Source organism: Necator americanus, chromosome II (assembly GCF_031761385.1).
Source record: "Necator americanus strain Aroian chromosome II, whole genome shotgun sequence".
Taxonomy (NCBI): domain Eukaryota; kingdom Metazoa; phylum Nematoda; class Chromadorea; order Rhabditida; family Ancylostomatidae; genus Necator; species Necator americanus.
This window is the reverse complement of record NC_087372.1, coordinates 39,395,469-39,421,655: the sequence shown is the minus strand read 5'-3', so window position 1 is coordinate 39,421,655 and position 26,187 is coordinate 39,395,469. Positions and strand designations below refer to the sequence as shown.

Here is a 26,187-nt window from a genome sequence, read left to right as displayed (position 1 = left end):
ATGAAATTTGAGTGAATAATTTATAGGTTCATCAGAAAAATTTCCCAGCATTTTGCTGATTTTGCAGCGTGTCTCGTTTGCTTTCTGTTACCTATTATTATTCAATTTTTTTTTCTGTTGCATTCAAAAGTATCTTAATTAAGGAGCGGACAGCTTTTTTAATTTCAAAAAAAAAGTACCATTATCGAAATTACCATAAAGTGCACTTCTATGAACTATACATAGTTACCTAGGCTTAGCACTAGCAATAAATGGAAATAGAAAGTGTCTGATAGGAGACAGTTGAATCTAATTAGAAAATTAAATCCAGATCTAACAGAAGAAATATTTTTGCTATTGCAAGTATCTTAATTAGGAAGCAGTTAGTTTTTTTTATTATTAAAAGTGCTAAAAATAATGCTATAGTAATTTTTTTTGATTTTTTCTTTGATTTTCTTAATTTAACTTTTTAAAAATTCTTTCTATTGCAAATGCACACTTGTTATAGTAAAAAATGTAACATGAGAGCAAAGCATAGGGAAAATTGTCAAAACTAGGAGTTTTCTTTTCAAATTTTCCCTTAAAAAAACTTTTATAAGGTATTTGCCGCAATTTCCCATTGTCTAATAATTGTGTTATAGTTCAATTCATAGTTTCATGTTAAGTATAAGAATTTATAGAATTTCCAGAATTTTCTGGCTGGAGCTCAGCGCTGAAGAGACAAGAAAAAAACAAATAAGAAAAAACTAAAAACAAAAGCGACAAATAGTAGAAAAAATAGAGTATCTATTTCAAGAAACTCTTGGAAATCAATCCTGAGATTTTGAGATTTTACGTACAATGACGGAAGCTGTTTCAGCGCTTTTTCCTGGAATTCTTCCGGGAAAAATACACAGAGTATTGAACTTGCATTGACAACCACTAGAAAAACAGGCATTTCCAATCCATGTTTGAATCGGGCGCCTCATTCCCCCCTCCCCCCTCCCTCTCCCTCTGCTGATAAGATGGTAGATGAAATCAGAAGGGAAAAAAATCGCGCTATCCAGGGAAATGAATAAAAATTTCATTGGCAATCGGAAATTTTCATTGGCAATCGGCCAAACAACGTTACGGGGACGACGACGATGCTACATGTTTTTACTACTGCGGACGTTGTTACTTGTTCTTCGCAAACATACACACATACACACGTACACATAACTTGTACATGTGATCATGTAAATGATCGTAGTAGTAGTAGAGTTGAATGGTAGCAGCCGCTGAGCAGAGAAAGTTGTGTGCGAAAACATCGACACACGGCTGGATTTTTTTTGTGTAAATATGTACATTGGAAAACTTGTAGAGATCCCCAATGAGGTCTGCAGTGCTGATGCTGACAGAAAAATAAATCCAGAAAAAAAGTTACAGAAGAAACTCAAAGAACAAAGCGATCTGCGAGGTCGGAGAGCGAAAATTGTTTCAAAACGGCAGTAGGTGTGTAGCTACCAAGGGTGCTTGTCACCTTGAACCTCTACAAATGATAACATCGCGACCATCATTTGTTATTTTTCCACGCGGCGATGACATTTTCGCCATTTTCTGCGTGGAATCGTTAACTACATCCATGGAGAATTGTTGCATGAAAGTCCTAAATTTTTCATGCGACCAGGAAGTATTTTTCTATGATTTTTGAAGTGTGTGATCCCATGGGAAATGAAAGAAAAACAGCTGACATTAAATGATATAAGGGGAAAATCGACAGCAAAGCTATTAATGTAGATTTATACGCGTTTGAAGATCGTTGGTATAAACGAGGCAGGAAAAACAAAAAAGTGGAAGAATGAAGAGGAACATTGTGATGTAGTGAAAAAGAAAACCCAAGGATTTTTACAAAATTAAAATAGAAAGTTCTTTAGGAACTGAAATAAGAAAAAAAAAACTAAAACTGAAATGCCTATAAATAGAAATAGACGGCAAAAACCGCGTAGGCACAACCGTAATCTGAGACCAAAAGTTTCTGAAGGAAAAACTAGCGATCATTTTCATATCTACGGAAGAATTTTCTGTCAAAAAAAAATTATCAAAAAAGACGGTATGCTGGTAGATTTTAGAAATTCGAAAATCAATGATGGCGCTATTCTCATTTCAATCAATTATGGTTGAACCTAACAAAAAAATTACATTATCCTTTAATACAACACTATTGCCCCATTTTCCCTGTTTGAACACAATGCTATGCACACAATGAAATTTAATATGGAATTCTTTTCAAAAAAAAAAAATAGAAGGATCCTTATAATGGACAGGAGAAAAAAGAAACAGAATCCATACAGAATCCTGAAGGCAAAGCGTACAGCCGGGATCACTCAGAACGTTACAGAATGCAAAACCTACAAAGATTTAGAAAGCCTTAAAAACCTTAGGGAAATTTCCTAATGTTTCTCCTTAAACATTTTCCACATAAAATCACTGAGAGCCACATGATTTAAGGAAAAAAGAAAATAACCAAAAACAGCGATGTGCGATAACGCAACTCAGAACTTTTATATCCTTAGGGATGTCATTTTATGAATACATTAAATCGCAGGATCCAGAAAGAAAAATTATCGGAGGAAATAGTGGGAAAATAAAATGTTTCAATCATGCACGGAGCCTCAGGATAAGTTTCTTGACTATATTTACGAGATTTACGAGATTTACGAGATTTATTTACGACTACATTTATGCCAACGACCTCCAATATTTTTTCCGATTAATTAGCGAAAGTTTCCTCAAAAGTAACTATAGCACCTATGGACTCGCGGGAAAATTTTAAAGTTCAAATTGATTCGAAAAAATTGTTATTAAGCGCAGAAATTTAGCCTTCTTCATGGTTCTTATCCTATTAATTGCTGCATTACGACTGTCGCACGCGTCTGCAGCGCGTTTCACCTGGGAACACCTGGATGGAACCACTTCAGGTCGTAATGCTGAGTTGGTCGTAATGCTTCAACCAGTATAATGAAATTTGAGGAAAAAGCTGTGTCATGTCTTTTGTCACCATTAGTTCCTGTCACTTTAAGGATTTTGATAGAGTGACCTTAAGGAGAACACTATAAGATAAGCAAAACTCAAAATTTATACACGATTATCCGGAGAAGGTGCCTCTTTTGGAGCAGTTCTGCCTAGAACTCAGCTCTATGTACTGTTTCATTAAAAGCATCACCCCACGAATCTGAGGTGGTACGGATTTCAGGTGGAGTATTCGTATACGGGATCGTAGATTATGGAGAGAGGGGTGATTCCGTCCATTTCTTCCTAATTGCCGTAAAAACGGCTCGGAAGATACGGCGTGTTAACGAGGCTGGCGCGCTCCAATAGAACTCCTTGTAGAAAGTAGCGCGCCGTAACGCCCTAGGTCGTATCCTCCGTGTCGTTTTTTACGGCAATTAGGAAGAAATGAACGGAATCACCCTTCTTTCATAAAATCTACGATGCCGTATACGAATACTCCACCTGAAATCCGTAAAACCTCACATTCGTGAGGTGATGACTTTGATCGGCTTTCAAACTTCCAAAGCACCTCCAACTTTGATCTTCTTAGCTTCGAAAGAAGACTTATCTTAAAGTATTGAAGTATTCCTCAGGAAGGAAAGAAATTATAGCCGATAAAGGACTTAATTAAACTTTAAACATGTAAATGATAACAATGGTCCCTAGGATACTAGGACTTAAAAACCTCACTCTAAATAATCAGATTGTTGCCTTAGTTGCGCTGAAACAGCAGCAATAACGCTGTTTTGGCGCTGAGGAAACCTGCCTCAGCATCATAAAGTCAACAGAACACTATAAAACTACTACGGAGTAAACTACTTTTAAAACTACGAGAGGAAAATTATTTTCCTGTCAACATATTTTCTAGAGCACTGGTTGGATGTCAAGAAATCAGGCACTCATTGTTATTCCTACGATATTTCCATCAAAATCTTCATTTTTCAAATAAATCCACCAAAGGAATACTATTCTGGAGTGAGATGATATCAAATAGTGACAGATCAATAGATTGATAGTTATGATGGTCGATAATCGATCGTTTTGTTAGCAACAAATAAGTTCAAATAACATAATTAACATAAGTGTAATATAATATAATATAATATAATATAATAAAGCAATAGTAATATATTTATATATAAACAATAATATAATAAGTAACAAATAAATTATGAGATCAATGAGGCTTAGAGCAAGAATTTCAGAGTCACGTGAAAGTTATGAGAGATTTTTCATGAAAATCTTTGTTTCCACTTATTGAGAATTGAGATAAGATACACTTTTGGTTATTATCTGCTTTACAGATCTCTTATTTAGTCGTTTTAAAAATTTAAAAACAGAAAAAATTCAGAGCAATTTTGAAAAAAAAAGAATTTTAGAAAGATCTCCTGCTTGGGCGTTTTAACATTGGAATTCCCACGGTAGTGTGGATTTTCTATTCCTGCTGACGGTTTTTTTTTTCTCGTCAGAATAGGGTCAAAGTCGCTTTTTTCAAAGACCAAGAAGAAAGAACAATGGTCACTAATCGTCAAATTATAAATAAAAATAAAAAATAAAATATAAAACTATTATACATTTAATAACGTAGATCAAAGAGACTACATAATAAAAATAATACTAAATTCATAACTACATTGATTGAAATGAGCCTCGCTAACTCTTTATGTATCCAGGAATCGCCGAAGAGTGTTCCAAGAGAAAAAAGAATCTCTCATTTCTATGTAAACATCATAAAATTTGAATGATCCATGACGAAAAATAAATGCACGCATAAATAAGTTTGTCTTGTGCGTTGACACTCGACCTCGCTGATAACGAGAACACAAAACCATAAAATTCGACAGAACAGCTGAGATCTAAATAACCACCACTCTACGATGTTTACGACTGGCAGGGAATCAAAAAGACGACTGTTTAAAAGATGAAGTTTAAAAACTAACGGTTTAAGTTTAAGTTGATTAAAGTTTAAAGGAAAAAAAAAACACTTTTAAATGACTTTGATACACGACTTCCATAAAATATGTAGCTTGTTTCCAGAAATATATTTTTGTTGAAGAATAAAAAACAAATTGCTTGGAAATATCGCTCAAAAAATAAACGAAACCATCCTCGGGTCTTACACATGGATATTTACATTCGAGTCATTTAAACGCTAAAAAAACGTTTTATTTGTTAACAACAAGGCTAAACTGCTATAACGTTTTAAATTGTTTTTAAAATTTTTCCAACAGCCTCTGACTAAATCATGTCACAGATGTGAAAAATTGGAAATTTTGAATGTCCATTTTCTAAGAGTTTCTGAATTTTGAGAGGAGAGGGCGCTTAAAAACGGTGCTGATTAGGATTTTAGTCCATACATTGACGAAACTTTGAAAAATTAGTTTAATTCTAAAAACCTCACTAACCATTGAGGCTTCAGCACAAACAAAGAAGTCGGGTAAGGAAAAAAGAAAATATAAATGGTTCATACGGATAAAATTTTTTCCATGCCCTAAAATCAATGCTCATCTCTGATAAAATTTGAATTCGCAGTTGGACGTTAGTGTGTTAAATGTACATGGACGGAAGGAAACTATTTTCGTTGTAAAAAAAAAAATTAAAAATAGAAAAAATAAGAGATCCAGCTAAAAACAAAATGGTAAGCTTTTCCACCGATGAAACGTAATTTAACACATAATAAACAGATAAAAGTAAGCCTACCTTAATTTATCAAACCCTTACTTCGAAAATCAAAAATGCAATGGGAATATACTTCTTAAAAACAACAAAGATAAGACATGCAAAAATATTTGAAAAAAAAACAGTGTTTTCAAAAAAATTTAACAAGCAATTTTCATGGAACTATGTGAAACTATCAGTTTTGGGGAAACCAGAAATTAACCAAACCTTAATTTGCATATTTCACTGCATATTATTCATATCATTCACGTTATTATTCATGTTATTTCAACGAATTTCGCCGGACCCCTTAATACTATTTCATTTTTAGAGTAAAACGTTTAGTTCAGGATCTTTTTCGCTTGATTTTTCCCATTTTTCTTCTTTTAAAACTACAATTGTAAGAAGATAGATGTTTTTTTTTTAAACTGAGGAAAAATATTAATGAGATAGAGAAAATGGGAGGAAAATAATGATTGAGGGCAATCGATAACAACTGGAATAATTTTAAGAAGACAAATCTTAAAAAAAAAACTAGAAAAAAAGTTATTCAGGAGACAGAGAAGATGGGAAGAAAGTAAGAATTGAGATAGGAGACTAGTGGAAGTTATTTCGTTCAAATTTAAATAATACATAAATGTCTACATAGTATCCGAAAACATAATAGAAAAAGAGATTTCTGGAATATTGGCACAGATATACAGTTCCCAGTAAAATTCCGAGAATTCTCGGAATAACTCTTTGGATTATGCTTGAAAACCCATTAGAAACGTAAATTTACAAAAGTTAGAACGTGTTCAGTCGAACTCAACGCTGAACCGAGAAAAAAATACGCGTAAAACCAGTTTGGTGTGGATTTAATGATGTACATTTCTCTTCCATTGTTGTACAAATAACTTGAGTACTAGGAAATTTCTTGAGTCGCATGAGAATCCACGGAAAGGTTAATAGATATTAGATTTAATAATAAGTAATAATATTAGATTAGGTTAGGTTAATTGGATTTTTTTTGTGGATTTATTTATTTTGAAAAAAAGTTAGAAATGTAGCCGCGTACAAATTTTAGACGTATGTAGATCAGGAAATGGAGTGGCAGTGTAAAGTTATAAAATTTCTGCCCGTTGTAATAAGTAGGCACTTATCGTAAATCATTTTAAGTGTGTGGATTTAAATGTATTTTCTCGAAACATTTTCAAAAATTTATTTAATCATTCAAAAGAGCTTTCTTTGGGAAAAATTCTTCCATTATTTGGTCTCAATTTCAGAGCCTTCCCACATATTTCAAACAGAGCTTTGGAAATCATTTAGGAAAATGAAACAAAATGGAATTTTCGATTTCCGTGCAGAATCCTTCATGGACGGGGTTGAATTTTGAAAGAGGCCTCGTTCTAAGAGAGCATCAGTTTCTGGACGACCCCATTAATTCGAGAATGTTGTTTTTGTGAGAAGAAATTAGCATTCAATTTATTTTTCGCTTTGCATCTCTGCTAATTCTTTGAAATAAACTTTTTAGAATTAATGTATTTAGTATAATGTATTTAATCCCATCAATCAATTTTTGTGCAGAATCCTTCAAGGACGGGTTGAATTTGGAAAGAAGCCCCGTTCTAGGAGAGGGGAGGTCACCAGAAGATTGAACTATTTGCCTGACCATTTCCTGTTCTCGGCAAGTTTGTCCGAAAAAAAAGAATGGGGATACAATCTGTAAGAAAGGAAAGGAAAAGGATTGAGAAAAGAAGAAAAAAGAAAAGGAAAAAGAAGAGAAAGATTTGTACTAATAAATAGGAAAGAGTTTATACTTCCTCATTGGTACATACTCAGTCGACCTAACCTATCGGGCCAGCCACTTTCAATTACCTTCACAGAGTCATTAATGGGACCTTGGAAATGTGGTGGATGAAGAGAATGAGTTGATTAAATATCAAGAGACCAAAGGTATTCATCCATACATATGTGCATATGGACCAATGAACTGATGACACTGAAGGACACTGGTGCTATGGTGGGTGGACAATTAAATCTCTTGGGGTTCATCGGTGGATGGGGGGCGACTGGAATTCACGGGACCGCTGTGGACGTTGTCGCGACACGCACGACAACAACAATGTGGATTTAAATGGAATAGTTGTTTGTCGTTGGACTACTGGTACACTCTATTAGGCAAATCTACTGTTTGCGACCGCACGCGGACATGACATCAGTCAATTGTCAGAGCGGAGACAGACAATGGAACTGTACATCCATAAATACATGTTTATGTCTACGTAAGAAACAATTTACATGCAAAAAAGGAAGAAAAACTTGTGTCAAAATATTCACAGATATTTGCTCTGTTGAAAAAAACAATGGTAATAAAAATAATGAAAAAATAATAAATAAAAAATAGTCCTTTAAATTTCCCATAAGCTAAATTTTTCCTCAATTATCCTCATTCTCCTCAATCTGAGCTATCCAAAAGCTACAAAGAAATACATTTGCTGCGGAAATCGATTAAATCAATAAGTCTGTTTATTTAGATCTTAAAAAATAGGCGTTTAAATAAAGAATATAATAAGAACATGGGTGATCTAAATATTAGTCGCATCCGAACAAGCATGACTCCTCAAAACCTCCTTATTCCATGATAAATCCATGAAAAGACATATATATGTAGTCGTATCTTAAAAACGAAAAACTGCATGCAAGATCTGAAATATCTTGTAGATACGATAGAAGGTAAGAGAGATCACGGTAGAAGCTACGATAGTCAAGGTTCCTTGAGCAATTCAGGCTTTTTAAAACCTTTTACCCGTAGATAACTCTATTAATGAACATATTTTTATGTTAGAAAAACGAAAAACTGATGGCGATGTCCAAAATATCTTGTAGATACGGTGGAAGGTAAGATAGGATAATTTGACAAGGTCCTTAGAGTTTTTGAATGCTTTCAAAACCTATACATTCGAAAAATCCTAGCTAGAAGCGAAGCGCAGATATAATGGGAAATATTTGAGAAATTTTTGAAATGTCGCCTAGTAGCCAACTATAAACGTAGTTGTCAAAGCGGCCAAGACCACCACCAACCAGGTGATCAGGTGTTTTGATCGAACGAATACAGTTCCCTTCAAGTATTTGCATTCCATGTACATGTACATGCCGGGTGACGATTCGAGTGAGTGTTGACACACAATGACTGCCTCCTGTATTATGCTTCCTCCCCCACCCACCTCTCACTCACTCTTTGTATACCTATCAAACACCGATTTTGCTACGGACGAGTGTACGGGAGAAAACTTTGATCCTGTGACCATAAACGGCAACGTCAAGGTGGAGATTCCAGTAATGTTGGGATCGTAGATGACTAGTGGGAAGCATTTTTTTTTTCGGAAATTCTTTGGATCAAAATAGAGCACAGTTTCGAAAGATATGTACATCGAAATCAAAATAAAATAATAAAAAATATCAAAAGTCGAACACGGAGAATTTTGAAACAGATTTACTTTAATATACTTATATACTTATATATATATATGTATTATTTATTTTATTTATATACTTGTACGTGAGAGCTGGAACCATTGAATGCCAATTTGAAAATTAATAGGGTTTGAATATTTTAGCGCAGAACAAAATTCCTAGAGAGAGAGCTGCCTACATATTTCTAAGATAAAAAGAGATTTTTTTTCTCTGGAATTCAGAAAATTATTTCTGAAGGATTTTATAGTAGAAAAACCTTTCACGGTTCAGACTATTGGGATACGTCCAGAATCCTTGGCATGACCTCGCAGAAAACCTCACAGGACTCGAAATGTCTTCCCCCGTTCACTGTGAGAGCGAAAATATCTCTAAGAGGGGAGGAAAATTGCATGAATTCATCGTATTGTTGCAATTTGTTGTTGTTCAAAGAATTTCCTTCCCATTCGGTCCTCAACCCTATATTTTACTTTCATAAGAACTCTTCTGTTGGTATTTCTGTCAGGGAAATACCCACACTTGACTTGGGTACGGATCCAATATTGTGAATCAGTGTTAACATGTGCTCTTAGAATCTTCATTTTTAGTTGTTTACGGCAGCTTTGTTTTTTGTTGTGTGTTTTTGTTGTTTGTGTTTTATTTGTGTTTTGTTTTTTTATTTGTTCACCTGTTAATTCTCTAGTTTCGATGCTTTTTTAGAAAAGCTGGTATAATAATTTAATTTTGTAATTAATTAATATAACAATTTTGTAAGCATAATTAATAATAATTTAATTACTAAAATTTTGTAAGTAATTCGTTCCTTCTGTTATCGGGAAGTTACCTCCTTTTTCTCGGCAGAAACTCTCATTTTTAGGTCCACGTATCTTAATATTCTTCAAAAATACTCTACAGTTACTACAAAAAAAACCGTTCGTCGCTAAAGGATAGTAAGATTACTGTATTTTATCTCATTTACCACTTCATTAAAGTAAAGTGCCTTCCCCTTTTGTGCCTTGTCTAATTCCACTGATCCAGGCTTTCGTAGCATGACGAAGACAGGAATGAGAAGAAAGATTGCTGCAATTTAAACGACGACGAACACAAGAAAATGGAAAGGCAGAACACGTACGTAGGAAAAATTCAAAAAAATCTATGAAAAAATCTCCAAACAGAAACTGGAAAAAATCATGCATACATAGACTGTAAGAGAATTGGATGTGATATTCATTGAAGAAAGTGGTTTTTCAAGAGAAAGAAGAAGTCCTTTTTTTTCTAGATCTTTCTAAATACGAAATAAATAAGACTATTTTAACGAAAATAAAGTATTCCGATGATAAAGGTGACGTTTGATTCAAAATGTATTAAATCTCTTTCACTCACCTCTTGTGAAACTTGTAATTATATCAAAGTAGAGCAACGGTTCTTTAATTATAAAATAGACCGAAAAAAACCAAAGTAAAACAAAAAAAAAGAGAAAAATTTCTACTTTTATAAAGTATGCGAGGGTTTAAGCGGCATCTTCAGGGAATTTCGACGTTGAAAACGATCAGAAAGGCCAGGATGACTAATTCCTCAGCTCATTCTCGTTTAAAATAATGCAAAAAAACGTGCTTCACTAACTTGGCAACCCGCCAACTACAATCTTCGTTTCCTCGGACTTTTTCGGAGGTGGTTCTGTTTCCTTCGTGGATGGAGGAGTTGCTGAAGGACAAGGGAGGGTTAATTCGAGATGAACTGTCTACTATACTGTTTATATTATATATTTTATTTTATACTATACTACACTGGTTCTATACTGAAATATTCGTACCTTCTTCCTTTAATTCTTGGTCTGGCTTTGTTGGTGGTTCGCTATGGGAAGGAGGTGCTAAAAGAAAAATGCAGAAAATTAAAAAATTTCAGTCACCATGTACAGTAGTTGTAAATTCGGAAGAATTCTCAGGAATGGTACAAAATATTGGGATAACACCCAACAAGGCCAATAATCTTTACACTACTGTTTTTATCCATAGATATAATCCTTACCGGATTCAAATGAGCTTTTTTTCGTTTCCTTCGACGGTTTCTGATCAATGACAGAAGGTGGTGCTAAAAAATAATGAAGACCGTAAGACCTTCACTTCACAAAATGAGTTTTGTTATTAAAAAGCCCGCTCCAATAACAAAAGGAAAAGTTTTTCGAGCATGGGAACTTTAATGTTTAAGTAAATGCATTTAAGTAATTTTTCCAATAGGAGAATTTTTCTAAGAGTAATTTATCCAAGAGAATAAAGAAAAATTCCATCAACATCAATCAGATCTTTCCAGCATGACGTAAACAGTTTTTTTTTTACCAAGAGAATAAGGAAAAATCCCCTCAAAGCGCAAGTTCAAGCATATTTTTCCAGTATGACATATTTACCTGACTCCATTCCGACCTTACTGGATTCTTTAGACACATTTATTTTGCGATCGGCAGCGGAAGAAGGTGCTAAACAATCAAAAACATCATCCTGTAACAATTTGAACATTTAAGATTTTAATACTGTTATTTATACATTTATTCAAAGTAAGTAATTCTATAAAAGTGATTAATTTCCTTTCTGGAACAAGATTTGAAGTTTACAGTTAGTGCCCGAGAGTTACAATCACAAATGTATGTAGTCAGAAATTTTTTCTATCAAAATTCTCTTTTTTTTAACAGAAAAAAAGCATTTTTTTAAAACTTAGCTATGAAGGTTTCACCTGATTCGAGCGGCGTTTTCGGTTGGATTCGAGGAGTCGGCGTCGTCGAACCTACAAGTATTTTTGCGAAAAAAAAATCACGGACTGTGCGACCTCGCTTTAATTTAACATTACGGATAAAGCAAATATGGACCTGGTACATTACGATCCTGGAAGAACTCGTATTCAGTGTTGAATGGAGAATCTACAAATAAATTTTAGCGGATGAATTTGCTGTGGATTCAGATTTTGGCAATAAATATAAGTAACATCCTTGCCTAGACGCCTATCGCGTACCACTCGATCTATGGTGCTCCGTTTCGGGTAAGTTTCGGTAAGTTTAAGAGCTGGAAAAAAAAATCAATTTCCGGGAATATCAGGAAATCGTGCTGGAATCTGTTTTTCGCTTTTTTCTCCGAACAATAAATTTAATCCAATTTTGAGAGAGAAGAGATCTATTTAGTCAAAATAGGTCAGGCAAAAGGTTATTCACAGCAACTTCGGGTACTGTCCTCACAAATTACAAGGACTTCAATGAGGGATGATGATCTAACCACCATTCATACTCATTTTCCTTTTTTTTAAATCCAATATTGTCATATTTATGTATTTGTGATAACGTTGAAAAAATAAAATCGATCGTCGATAAAACACATTACTATTATTTGTCTCTAAAATACAGTGCTTCTTAGATCATTAGAAGAAAAAAACTGGTTTCTTAGATCATTAGAAAAAAAAACAGTTATTGTATGGCATAGATACTATTCCAAGTTCTCTTCCAGAAATTTTCAGGAAATCATCAGGTCCTCTGGCGAAAAGCGTAACACTTAAGTCCAAAACTAACTGAGCAGCGTTTCTGGATAATTGTTATTGCTGAGTCCTACGAAGAATATTGCATGCACTGGTGAGTACAAACACGAAACCCCTTTAGTACTACTAACCTCTAATACTCAAGTAAGGCAATCTAAGGTTTGAGTACAGTCGCTATTAGTGAATCTCAGGGTTTTCGGAGCCAAATCCCTTAATTTACGGGCATTTTCTACAAAACTGGGATTTGAAGACTACAGTTCTAGGATCACTAAACCCCAGAATGTTTAGAAGTATTTCCGCCGATATACATGGAAGGATGTCGCTAAAAATCGGAATAAACTTTCAGAACGAGTTCCTCGAAATTCCAGAGTATACCCTGGGAAGCATGTACAGTAACGATGCCTGAGCATTATAACCGTACAACCCTACATAAATGCATAATTTAGCATCATCTTCTACAGTTTAAGATGCTCAAAGTAGACAAAGAACAACAAACCACCAAGTCGTTCATGTAATAAACTTCTTAAATGTCGATCCCTAGCAGCGGCATCTAAACAACTTAACTTTTAAGTAACTTCACATTAGACTACAATTAATTAGCCGTAAACTCACTGGACCACGTCGATTCTACCCGAGCCCAACTTCTGTCACCTATAATTTCTAATCTTAATACATTATAGAATAAAAGTTGGAATAGGATGGGACCTACTTGCTGTCTTGAGAACTGGAGATCGTTGTTTGAGTCCGGTACCGGCTGAAAATAAAAACTTAAATACTATTTTATTCGATACTTCAATATTACCGGGAGTTTCAAGAAAGCCTCTAAGTCCTTTAAAAAACGCTAGAACTAATTTCCGCACTGAGTGGGTACAAATCCAGAACATATACGGATGATTGGGTCTAATGCTTGATGAATAGTACAGTTCTCGGTGAAAAAAAAACAACAGTTACGGTAGCCCTGTTCTACTAGCTAGGGGCCAAGGAATAAGGAAAAAAGAAAAAAAAACGAAGAAAGTCACGAATGTGGAACAGTTAGATCTGAAAAGTTCTTTGCAGATATCGTGTCTTGGAATAAAATTATCAGGTTTTTTGCAGAAAAGATTAGAATAAGATAAGAATATAAGATAAGAATTTAATAATAAAATAACAAATTTAATAACAAGATAAGATAAAATTTTGCTTATATTTTTGTATTATTTTTTTCTACGTGATCTGAGGACGAAGAGATTCAGCCAATGGCAGTACTTATAAATCCCAAATGCCTAATAAATCCCAAATGAATAATCCTAACCTCTGATTTAATGGTTGTATACCACATCCTTTTGATTATGGGCTAATTCATACGGAATAAACCTACATTTACTGCTTCTTGGTTGCACGTCTGCTTGAACGTTTGGCTTTTGGGTGACATTTCTGGGATATTCTCCGCCTGCATGGACAAATAAATTTATGACATCACCCCACGAATCTGAGGTGGTGCGAATTTCAAGTGGAGCATTCGTATACGGGATCGTTGATTATTCAGAGGAGGGGTAATTCCGTCCATTTCTTCCTAATTCCCGTAAAAAAACGGCCCTGAAGATACGGCTTCGAGCGTTCCGGCGCGCTATTTTCTACAACGAGTTCGATTGGAGCGCGCCAGCCTTGTGCACGCGCCGCATCTTCCGAGCCGTTTTTACGGTAATTAGGAAGAAATGGACGGAATCATCCCCCTCTCCATAATCTACGATCCCGTATAAGAATACTCCACCCGAAATCCGTACCACCTCAGATTCGTGGGGAGATGCTTTTAAGAGGGACTCGAAGGAAAACACTGTAATACTAGGAAAGTAAAAAAAGGGAACCTACTTTTCACTGGATGAGTACCTTTCGCCTGATCTGGCACTTCCACGTCTAGATCTGATTCTGAAACACCGTGTGGAATCTACGATTCAATCAGTTCTACTTCTTTGACCACCAGCTTTCCGCCGCCAGTAAGATTCTGGTTGATTCTTATTTTCGAGATTTATGTATAGTAAGTTCAAAGCGGGAATGGATAATACTTGACTATATTTCTTCTATAATCCACCAACAGTGTTTCTGTTGTTTTTTTAGATGTTTATGTTGATGATTTAGATGTTTATTTTGATATCTTAGATGTTTTTCTAAAGTTTTTTTAGATGCAGCATTCAGAAACCTGACGTTACAGCTTTTTCGTAGTCTTTAGAAGCCTGGATAGAAGTTGACATGGAACAATTTACGTTTATTCAGTCAAGTGTAACACTACCCCCAAATAATTTTTATTTCAATGTTGGTGGGTTTCATTTTCACTACCTTCAACAATTATGGAAATAGTGGTCCACTGGGTAGCGTGTCACTTGACGGAATCAACGTAAAATTATTCCAATCCTCTATTTAAGCTTCTAAAGAAGGTGAAAAAGCCAAAAAAAAAACAAAAACAACAAAAACAACAAAAAACATCAGGCAAAAGAGGTCCATCTAAAAAAATTGTTAGTGCACTACTAGAAAACATACAGAGAACTAAGCCGAAGTTCCGAGATACGAGAATATTTGAACTCAATCAGGGTAATAAGTATTATAAATTATATTGTATACTTTGCATATATGTATATAGTATTATATTGTATATTCAGTTACCTCCCGCTTTCCTCAACTATGAGTGACGAAATAAACACTACACATATAACTTACGTGCAATATATGGTGAGTGATGGGGTGGTCGCGATTGAGAAACTGAAAATTAACGACTTTTCAGCAATATTTGCGGAAATTTACCATCGGAGAATAAACAATAATAAACATCAATTAAAAGAAATATGCAGATTTTTTACATCAAAATCATTTGAGAAATCCAGTGAAAAAGTGCTTGTAATAAAAGTAAAGCGCCAGTGTGGTCAAGGAGTATCCAGGTTTTACATCGATTTTTTTGAAGAGATGATCTATGGATCTTCTTGGTTGTGTCAGTGTTCACAGTGATTTCATGGATCGCTGGGAAAATATTGAAAAGCTCCTTTTTTTTCGTGAACTTTTACAAAGGAACGAAATTTGCCAGTGAGGTCTGTTTGTTGAGGAATGTTTCCTTATTTTTTATTTCGAGGTTCCTAATGATCAACACGTCAGAAATATTGCGCTGATCCCGATCGATTTGTGTTAGAGAGGTACTCTTTTGGGATGCGGCCCAAGTACGTTCATATTAGACTTGGAATTTACCACTCACCTCGTTTTTTCCTCGTACTTGTACCTACTGGTGGTGTTTGTACTGCTAAAATGTGGATAAATCATAAATCCGACCTCGGTTAACTTCAAATCTGAAACGCTGCCTTTTAAAACCTACGTAATTCCCCGCTACTTGTTTTCTTTGATCGTTTTTCTTCATCCGTAAGAAGTTCTAAAAATGCGTTTCGAATTATTTCAGGTTCTGATATATTTATATATTCATTATATATTTATTTATATATTATTATTTATGTTTTGATATAGTTCTGATATATTTATGGAGCTTCTTTCTCAACTACGTCATAGCACATAAAACACGTACCTGGTTCACCTGACAGACTTTTTCTTCTGCTTTCTGAAAACAAAAACAATTGGGTTCAATAGTCGCGTAATTCTCATAACGATTGATTAATTTTGAGGAGGATAAGGGTCATAGTTGAGATCAGGTACAGTCGCTACTTCATTCTAACTTAACATAATAACTTATCAAAATAATGATATAAATATATAATAGTTTAAATAAATAAGTACAAATATGTAATAGTATAAACACACAATACATAATAATATAAATATAAAAAATATAAATGTGATAACGTTAGCAATCTTCTTTTACGACGAAGGCATTGACGCATGGAATTCTGCATTGAACAGACGGCGCCAAAGTTTTTTTTTCCTCGAAATTTGAGGATTTTTCTTCGATCTAATGATTCCCAGATAGTCAAAAAAAATCTTTTCACCTCATTTTTCTGACATTCCGTTTCCACATGGTAATAAATGTCGCATACATCGCTGAGGGATGGAAATGTGGTCGAAAGGACATTTTTCTATCCTATCGGTATCGGACCCATAAAATTGTTTACAAATCCAAAAAAGCAGCAGCACCGGACTGAGCGGTTTAACGCCTGAAGCAACTCTTCACGCCAATCATGGAAGTAACGGAATGAACCGCGTGAAATGAGTCAATCATCCTTATGGTTTATTCTCATTTCGCTAGGATGAAGGAAAGAGAAGCGGTAACGAGTGGAGCGTCAAACGCCTGCGGATCCTTTCTGCGGTGCACGAGCTCCCTCCGTTGCTTTCGTTCGTAAAGAGTTGCTTCGTCGGCTGAACTGATCAGCGTGGTACTCCTGATCATCAATCTCATCTCTGGAATTGTAGGAAGTGCTTTCTACTTTCGCTCTGATACCTACAAAATGTGCCCGAACCTCATCCACTGCTCCACAGAACTCAACTACAGGAATCCTCTCGAACATTGCGTGGGGCGTATGTCCCTCACCCCCTATCATTGCTTGGGTGCACAACTCACCCCAATGGTGCTGTAAACAAGTGAATTCGGGAAAAAAAGTAGTTCACAAACCCGATAATCTTCGTCGATCCATGCCCTCTTAGCTCTCGAGTGCTGCAAATATTTCATTGTGTATTTGATGTCGATTATTTATATATTATTGTATTGTATTTATTGATTTATACTTGTATTTAATCATTAGAACTATGAAATAGTCACAGTAGCTACAGTATACAGTTCACGTCCAGCTCCGTTCAACTGGTACAGTCGAGCCAAACGAATCTGACTTTTGCTGAAGTTGTGTAAGCGGTTGCCCTCCGAATTCCGCGCTGGGACCCTCGATCATGTGCGCGGGCCGAGCGGAGCTGGCTAGGGTTCAGCACGCAGGCAACTGCTCGCAAAATGGCGCCAGAATCAGGCCGCTTCTAGCTGACTGTACCAACATTACGACTACGACGTCCAAGGAAAGCTGCCAAGTAGGGAATTCGCCGTCTTTCGATCAGGGAGTCATTTTGTAAACGAAAGAAAACAAGAACAAAAGAAACAACGGAAACAAACGAAACCACGAATTCGTGGTGGTACAGATTTTAGGTGGATTTTAGGCATTCTTATACAGATTGTAGATTATGGAGAGGGGATGATTCCGTCCATTTCTTCCTAATTGCCGTAAAAAACGGCCCGGAATATGCGGCGCGGGCACAAGGCTGGCGCGCTCCAGTCGAACTCCTTGCAGAAAAAAGCGCGCCAGAATGCCCGAAACCGTATCTTCCGGGCCGTTTTCTACGGCAATTGAGAAGAAAAGAACGGAATCACCCTCCTCCCCATAATCTACGATCCCGTACGTGAATACTCCTGAAACACCTGAAATCCGTACCAGCTCAGATTCATGGGGTGATGCCTTTAACTTTACAGTTAACACTAATAAACTCTACCTTTAACCTACGTAAAAGAAGATAGATAAGATTCTTGTGAGAAATAGCTACAACAGAAATGCATCGGACAACTGAAGAATTCCAAACAATCTATTGAGTCTGAACTCCTCTGGATTTGAAGTGAAAATCACAGGACTCTAAGGCTAAGCGTCAACAATGATACATCGGATTTCACTTACATTAGAAGAGGCCACACATGAAACCAACTGCCCAGCTTCCCGTGTAAATACAAAGTGTCTCAACCCCACCTATAAGTAATTACTAGTAAACAAACTGATAATTTTTTTGTTTTGCGCTGATCTCGGTTGTTTTTCCGAGTCGATCATCACCTTGTCAGTGTTATAATCCCGGACGATCCCTCCGTTTGATCCTAACGGATCCTAAGTGCTCTTGATACCAGGAGGTCCGCACTTCCTGTATGGTCAGCCATGAGTCGGCGGCGCTAAAATCCGTTTGCTGCGCTCCACCGCCAGCCTGGGTACTGTAACGCGATGATATTGTGGAGCCCTTTAAGCAGCCATTCAATACCTGTTTAAATACTCCACGGGGTTGTGGAATTGTGTTCTGGACACTTGCGTCGTGTTTATTTTTCTAAACTTTGACCATTTTTCGTCACTTGAGCCTATAACAGTTGTTGTTTTTCCTTCTGGAAGTCCAGAAGTTTTTACTTCAGCTCTTCTAATTTTTTTTTTGTTCTGTAGGCTTTTTTCTGCACTCTGTTGCTTTTATAAATTTCCAACTGTTACAAACTCGCTATTTTTGTGGGACTCGTGCGAGTTTCCTCAAAGTGATCACGATGTCGATCCCCTATTCCCCCAATATCATTGTCATAAAGTGTGCTGTCGTCCACTTTCCTTACATAATTTAGGATGGTTGAATCAACTGGTTCTACGGTTGTGGCTCCCGTTGAGGATGAGAAAACTCGAGCACTTACCAACTATAGGAAGAAGCTGGTCGAGTACAGAGATATTGAACAACAGTTGAAGCTGCTAAGAAAAAAGGTTAGTCCCATTTGCACCAGTAAACAGGAGATCTTTCTTTCTTTGAGATTTTCTTTTCATGGCATCTCCTTAAGGAGGCTGAAATGCAAAAAAGCTTTGATAAATCTGAGAACGATATCAAGTCGCTGCAATCCGTTGGTCAAATTGTTGGTGAAGTACTCAAACAGCTGACTGAAGAGAAATTCATCGTTAAGGTAATTTATGGTCAATTAGTTCATGTTCTTCTCAGATATTTTGTTTGTGTTCCATTGACTCCCGAAAAATTCTTCCAATTTAGTTGATATGGTTCTATAAACTTTAGAAGTTGCCACTTTTACTTGTTTTGTTTGCTTGGGTTTTTTTGTTTCTGGAAGAAATGATGTTTTGCAGAAAATTAACCATCTTCGAAGCACTCTTCCTCATTGTCTCACATTCATTAGAAATATACACTCTTGAAATCTCAGGCAACAAATGGTCCCCGATACGTGGTCGGTTGTCGACGTTCGATCAATAAAGAGCAATTGAAACAAGGTACTCGAGTGGCGTTGGATATGACGACTTTAACAATAATGTGAGTATTTCCACTGTTTACTGACTTAATAATCAAGTTGTGAATCGTTTAAAAATTCCAAATATAGTCTCTGTAGTGACGAATGTTGCCTTTCTATGGTTTTTTTTTCTGAAGTAAAAACAGTTGACAGTTGTCATCGTAATTTCAAGGCAAACTCATGGCTAGGTTTGTTGTGAATTTAGCATTTAATTGAATTTTGGTCTCGTACTCTGTATTTAACTACTTTTTAGTTTTCTTATTCAGAAAACTCCTAAAATAACAAAGTGTTTAATTGTCCAGCAAGTCTCTTGGTTCTTTTTCGATCAATTTCGATTTTCGACTTTTTCGATCAGCGAATTGTTGTTAGGGTCGAATTTCTGTATTGTTGTGGGAATCTTTTCTATCTGTTTTTCCTTTTAGTTTTTTTTTCTAGGTACTATAGCCTTTTATTCTCCCTATCTTTTAAAGTATCAGTTGCAAATTTTATAATTTACTTTTGTAGTTTGCGGTATGCTGTTTTTTAAGGCGTCAACTTCCTCGCGAAGTCGATCCCCTCGTCTACAAAATGTCGCACGAAGATCCTGGTAATATCACTTATGCTGATGTTGGTGGTCTTGCGGAGCAGATTCGGGAACTAAGAGAGGTAACAATTGAAGTATCCATAGCGAAGATTTTAATTTTACATTGTGATAAATTGACTCCGCCTTTCCTTTGAATCAGAGCCATTTTTTTTGTTATGAAAATAGATCATCCGCAATTTAAAAAATGGATTGAATAGGTGGTTGAACTCCCGCTAATAAATCCTGAACTATTCCGTCGTGTTGGTATTACTCCACCAAAAGGATGTCTTCTTTATGGACCACCGGGAACAGGAAAGACGCTCTTGGCTAGGTTTGTTTTAACTTTAGCATTCAATTGAATATGCGTCCTATTCTGTACTTTTTAATTTTTTGATATCTCATGTCGATTCTAGAGCAGTGGCTTCACAGTTAGATTGCAACTTCCTCAAGGTGGTCTCCTCTGCCATTGTCGATAAGTACATCGGAGAATCTGCTCGAATGATCCGTGAAATGTTCAATTATGCACGAGATCATCAGCCATGTATAGTTTTTATGGATGAGATTGATGCCATTGGTGCGTTTCACTTTTTCTAAACTGTTTGTTATGATTCCATTCATGTTCTTTGTGATAATCCATATTAAATAGTTGAACTACTTTCTTTTGTTATTTGCATATTTCAGACAGATATCATAAACTCTGAGTTTTAGGTGGTCGTCGATTCTCAGAAGGTACCTCTGCAGATCGTGAAATCCAAAGAACGCTGATGGAGCTGTTGAATCAGCTAGATGGTTTCGACTCTTTGGGAAAAGTTAAAGTGAGTACTCTCACTATTCTCGGAGTCTCTAAATTTTTTAGCTTATGTATACAAATGTATTTTTTTTAAGTTCTGTTTTATTTTAGTAGTATTTTAGGTCATTATGGCGACAAACCGACCTGATACACTTGATCCTGCTCTTCTTCGTCCTGGTCGTCTTGATCGAAAGGTCGAAATTCCGCTGCCGAATGAACAGGCTCGCCTCGAGGTCAGTCCTTAATTATTCATGAGCATTCTCTTAGAAGTTTGTACCAGGTGTGCTCAATAATAATATGAAGAGTTTATATTTGAACTTCATTAGTTACTTCCATTTTCAGGTTCTAAAAATCCATGCGAATCCTATCACCAAGCATGGTGATATTGATTACGAAGCAGTTGTCAAATTGTCAGATGGTTTTTCTTGCGCTGATCTCCGTAATGTCTGCACTGAAGCGGGTCAGCTTAGCGCTTTAGCTTTATGCTCCCTTTTAAAGCTTTTATTCTTTTATATCCATTCTTTTGTCTAGGTCTTTATGCTATCAGAGCTGAACGAGAATATGTGATTGAAGAGGACTTTATGAAAGCTGTTCGAAAGGTGAGGTTTATTCCATTTCTTTGAAAGATATCTTCAGCATTCTTTCCAGTCACTTCCGAATGATTTCCTCTATAATTTTTGTACTCTTTACGAAGTTCATTGTGTTACCTGCGAATTTTTCATTATTGTACTTAAGGTTGGCGACGCAAAGAGGCTCGAAACAAAATTGGACTACAAACCTGTTTAATAATTTAAGAGTTTCTGTTGGTTGTACCTGTCGCAAAATTTAAATTATAACTCCTGTGGTTCATCACTATGCTATAAATAAATTGTACCTATCCTATATGTTTTTTTTTCTGCACATTTTGTTCCAAGCGCATTTTCCTTTTATCATTCTCAGTATGAATGACGAAAGTATCAATGTAGAGGATCGCTGCTCGAACACTAGGGTGTAATTAGGTTGAAACGAAGCTGCAGAGAAAGTAATCGTACCTACTTTTTCCTGTATTGCATGTTGCAGTTGTGTGTTCATCGTTTTCCGACACATTTAGTTTGGGATTTTCAACGCAGTCGGCCCTCGGAGCTCTGGCTTGTCACTTGTGTAGGTTAGGATTGGGAAATTAATCAGTCAAAATTCATTTTTCAGTCATTCATCTACATCTCTCTGTCAAAATTTGCTAATGTAGCCAGCGCTTGGACAATTCTGGAGGTCAAACGTCTTGACTAGGGGATAGGGCCACGTAGGATGCTACCAGGTTTCGGCTCTTCATCACCGTACGCATACCTACTGATTCATGCTCACGTCTTCTTTCTTGGCAATGTAAGGTATTCTCTGTAAAGTACGTCCACAGATAGGTCCTCTTTCTGCTGATGCGACCACTGCACGGAAAAGCTGCAGAAAATCGCCCCTGCGCTCTAGGGATAGACGAGTAAGCCCACGTAATGACCATAGTCCGATGACAGAAAGAACACAGACGACTATGCGATGTCAAGGCTGCACCTCACCACTTCGAAACGAAATTTTGAAGAGTTGTAGCGTCCTGATAGCAAATTATAGGACGTACCTACGTATATTGCCTAATTCAATGAAAATTCCTCACCATGAAGTCTTAGCTGTTTATGATTTTTAAGAAGTTTGAGTTCCTTAGAGATAGGAACCGATTTAATGCCATCATAAATTACCTGAAGATACATCCATCGCTCATATTCGTACTACAAAGGTTATAGTCACCGGGAATTAAAGTTGTGGAGGTTAGATCTTTCATAGAAAATCTGGTGCTTCATAATCTAACAAAATTACCGTAAATTTTTTTTTAACTTGCGACGATACTCATTGTTTTCTTGCTTCTCTTGATTACTCTCCTCTTTTTTCTTCTCGTTGTTCTCTCAATCCTCACCTGAATTTTTATTATGTTTGATCATGGTCTAGACGTCGCTTATCTCAGGATATATTCTTTACTTAATTCAGAGCTGTTTTTAGTTCCCTGTCATTCATTATTTCCGTCTACGTCTTAATAACAGACTGTGGGATAATGGAATTGCAATTTCTATATTAACACTAATCAAGACAACAAACATACATTCGCAACTACCTCAGACTATTTTTTGCTTCTCTTTTTTCTGGCCTACTACCGCTTTATAATTTTCATCGCTTTTTCTGCCAGCTTATAGTACACTCCGTCTTTTCTTTAATAAAAATTATTATTCCGACAATGTTGCTGCTTTGCTACTTGTTGTCGTACCACCCAGAGCGGAAGAAATAACCTGTAAATGTGTTACTTAGTAAAATAGTAGTTCTGCCATTAAAAACCGAATTTTCTCTGAGTTCCATTTTAAAATGTTATTACTACTATAGCGGGTGGCTATAGTGTAGCGGTTAGAGGTTCAGCTTCCTGCACAATCGATCGGAGGTTCGAATCCGCTCCGGTGCTCACCGAGCCTTTCATCCTGTTCCAAGTACCATACTTGTCTGGGATGATAGAAACATTGACTTGACACATCGGCTAGCCACCGCAATTCATTGTATAGGTCAGTTACGATGGTTCGTAAACCTCAAACGATTGTGAATTGAAGTGAACCTGGTGGTGGGTCCCAAGCGGATTCATTAACGCTAGAAACTTTATCCTTTACTTTATTACTACTGTTTCCTAAAATATTATCCATTAAATCCTAGTGAATGCGAAGGGGAAAATGGGATTAGTTAGATAAAAACACGTTTGGTATGTGTTCTTCATTCCTATTCCTTTCTCTATCCTCACTCTATTTATTTCTACTCATTTCTTCTCTCACTTCTATTCATTTTCAGTGTTTTGCTTTTTTTTGGCTTTGTGCTCTATGCGAAAATAGCTTCCCAGTCTGCTATCCATCGTCCCGCATGAACTCTCAGCTGGTCGGGTATACATACATATTCACTAAGAAAGCGAAACTAAGAAAACTCATCAAAAAAAGAAAAGAAAAAATAAAAAAAGAAAACTTGGCCAGTTCAATCGCGATGTGGAGGAATCACCGGTACTAAAAATTTGATACGAACTCTACCCTCGTAGCAGCAAGGCCTGCTTTAGAACAAGTAGAGCACAACAACTTTCTTCAGTTCTTTTTTCTTTCTTTTTCTTTTTTTCTCTTCTTTCTCCTTTTTATTTTCTTCGTTTGAAATCAAATTTAATAATTCAATCATTGCAACGGAGTGGATGTAGCGCAGTCGGTAAGAGGTTCCGCCGTAACTGCACGACGGATCGGAGGTTCGTCCGATTCTGCCTTAGTGCCAACCAGGCGTTTCACATGGGATATCAGGGAGCCACCGCAAGTCATTCTAAAGCTGCACACGTGTTCATGAACCTCAAACAAATTTTAAATTGGAGTCAAACGTGTGCGCGCATCCCTATAGGGGTTGAGGAACGTTGCGGACTTCATCCACTTAAAGGCATCACCCCACGAATCTGAGGTGGTGCAGATTTCAGGTGGAGTATTCTTATAAGGGATAGTAGATTATGGAGAGCAGGGTGATTCCGTCCATTTCTTCCTAACTGCCGTAAAAAACAGCTCGGAAGATGCGGCGCCACACAGGGCTGGCGCGCTCCAGTCGAACTCCTTGTAGAAAATAGCGTGCCGGAACGGCCGAAGCCGTATCTTCCGGGCCGTTTTTTTACGGCAAATATGAAGAAATGAACGGGATCACTTCCCTCTCCATAATCTACGATCCCGTATACTTCACCTGAAATCCGTCCCACCTCATATTCGTGGAGTGATGCCTTTAAAAGACTACTAGAAAGGAGCTACCCGGAAAGTAATAAATCCTGCAAGCCGTTCATGGAACCTTTAATTTTTGTTCGTGTGATACACATCCGTTATTAAGCCTTATCGATACTATATATCCTTTAAATATGTCATAATACTTTAAAAAAAACTTCAATAGTTACAACTAGGAGATATAGGTTAGCAGTTTGAGTGACGCATGAATATTTCTATTTTTCTTCCAATGCCTGAATGCTGTGTACGTCACCAAGATATCCATCAAATAACATTCCACATGAATTTATAACTGACGTCGTTTATTTACAATTACGTCTTCTTGGATAAACGTCATGGATATCATTCTGCTCATATATTTAACTCTAACACAAATAATCGTTGTGCATTTACAGCTGTCTTGAGTGGCTCCATATTAATGTGTTCGATATGCCATTCTATTTTATCTTTTATTTTTATTTTATTTTATTTTGTTCTATTTTTTATTTTATTATTAAATAACAGTTTGGGAGAATTATTATTCTTCTCTTCTTTATTTTTGTATTCCTCATAGTACAACATTTAGTTTTTCTAAAGATTTTAGAAAATAACTATTGTTAGTAGTCACTGGAGAGTTCAGTGGCTCTTCCAGTACTGGTGAAGCTAAGAGCCGGAAAAATCGCCAACCGCCTTAGCGGCTTCACACTTAGGGTTTTTTTTTCTGCCGAAAACCTTTCTAGTTTGCGAAACAAGTTTTAATGAAGTGAAGTTAGGTAAGAAGAGTATGCTTGTGGAAGTACCGTGTTCCACTCAATTTTCTGGTATCTAGAAATTCCAGGCGAGCATTTTCATAAAGCTTGTCTCGGTCGCCTTTTTTTTCTCGAATCGTAAGTTTCTGGAGCTGATTTGCCGAGGATCTCTCCTTTTTTCTGGGGAAGTTTCGAGAATGTTTTGCATTCTGGACTACTTTGGATTACAATACGTCGTGGATATCCGCCAATATTTGAACTTCTGACCGACTCAGTTTTTTCTCCCCAAATTTTTCTAGGTATTTAATCTAAAATCTTTTTGTCTCTTGCATATTTCTTGCTTAGGAAAATAATAAGTTAGAGACTTTGCTTTGTTTTGAGTTACTGGCTACTAGAATGTGAAAAATTTAAAGTTTCAACGATTTTTTTTTCAAAAATATCTAGTAATTTGTAATTTTGATTGAAATTCACGTTTCCACATATCAATCTTGACCGAGGAACGAATTTTTCGTAATTTTTTTCCAGCACTGAAAAGTGCTGATGATTTCCGGATGCAGACGGATGCTGAAGAATTCCAATCTGTTCCCCAGCGAAGAGACGTAACGTATAAACTTACCCCAAATTCTCCTCACAAACAACATCAACTGGGATTCGCTCACAATAATGTTGGATTGGAATCTCGTTTTACTACACTCCTGGGCTTTACTGGAGTAGACATACCTGGTTATATAACCATCGTCAACCATCGTCTCGTCCCACAA

The 26,187-nt window shown here is 36.4% G+C and overlaps 2 protein-coding genes across 4 annotated transcripts in view; one reads left to right on the top strand and one right to left on the bottom strand.

Annotated features, from left to right (window-relative positions):
- Window positions 1-18,463, bottom strand: part of RB195_020817 (uncharacterized protein) — a gene marked incomplete at both ends in the record, with an annotated part of 33,293 nt that extends 14,830 nt beyond the window's left edge. The window contains 21 exons of one of the 3 annotated variants that reach the window (XM_064189297.1): window positions 10,705-10,785; window positions 10,895-10,951; window positions 11,110-11,172; window positions 11,486-11,554; window positions 11,809-11,859; window positions 11,942-11,992; window positions 12,066-12,134; window positions 13,094-13,147; window positions 13,210-13,248; window positions 13,307-13,351; window positions 13,955-14,026; window positions 14,446-14,502; window positions 15,289-15,330; window positions 15,815-15,859; window positions 15,932-15,985; window positions 16,136-16,168; window positions 16,877-16,962; window positions 17,022-17,047; window positions 17,123-17,215; window positions 18,213-18,281; window positions 18,431-18,463. In XM_064189297.1, the coding sequence (XP_064045177.1) occupies window positions 10,705-10,785; window positions 10,895-10,951; window positions 11,110-11,172; window positions 11,486-11,554; window positions 11,809-11,859; window positions 11,942-11,992; window positions 12,066-12,134; window positions 13,094-13,147; window positions 13,210-13,248; window positions 13,307-13,351; window positions 13,955-14,026; window positions 14,446-14,502; window positions 15,289-15,330; window positions 15,815-15,859; window positions 15,932-15,985; window positions 16,136-16,168; window positions 16,877-16,962; window positions 17,022-17,047; window positions 17,123-17,215; window positions 18,213-18,281; window positions 18,431-18,463 (1,189 nt within the window). Of the gene's footprint in view, window positions 1-10,704; window positions 10,786-10,894; window positions 10,952-11,109; window positions 11,173-11,485; window positions 11,555-11,808; window positions 11,860-11,941; window positions 11,993-12,065; window positions 12,135-13,093; window positions 13,148-13,209; window positions 13,249-13,306; window positions 13,352-13,954; window positions 14,027-14,445; window positions 14,503-15,288; window positions 15,331-15,814; window positions 15,860-15,931; window positions 15,986-16,135; window positions 16,169-16,283; window positions 16,291-16,876; window positions 16,963-17,021; window positions 17,048-17,122; window positions 17,216-18,212; window positions 18,282-18,430 lie in introns of those variants that run through there. The other 2 variants (XM_064189298.1, XM_064189296.1) reach the window with 2 other exon arrangements.
- Window positions 18,464-18,902: 439 nt separating this feature from the next.
- RB195_020816 (uncharacterized protein) lies at window positions 18,903-21,699 on the top strand (the record flags this gene model as incomplete). Its single annotated transcript, XM_064189295.1, has 11 exons — window positions 18,903-19,034; window positions 19,109-19,228; window positions 19,478-19,584; window positions 20,089-20,206; window positions 20,342-20,454; window positions 20,537-20,697; window positions 20,832-20,938; window positions 21,036-21,146; window positions 21,256-21,373; window positions 21,445-21,512; window positions 21,649-21,699. The coding sequence occupies 11 exons, from the start codon at window positions 18,903-18,905 to the stop codon at window positions 21,697-21,699; spliced, it is 1,206 nt and encodes a 401-aa protein (XP_064045176.1).
- Window positions 21,700-26,187: the final 4,488 nt, after the last annotated feature.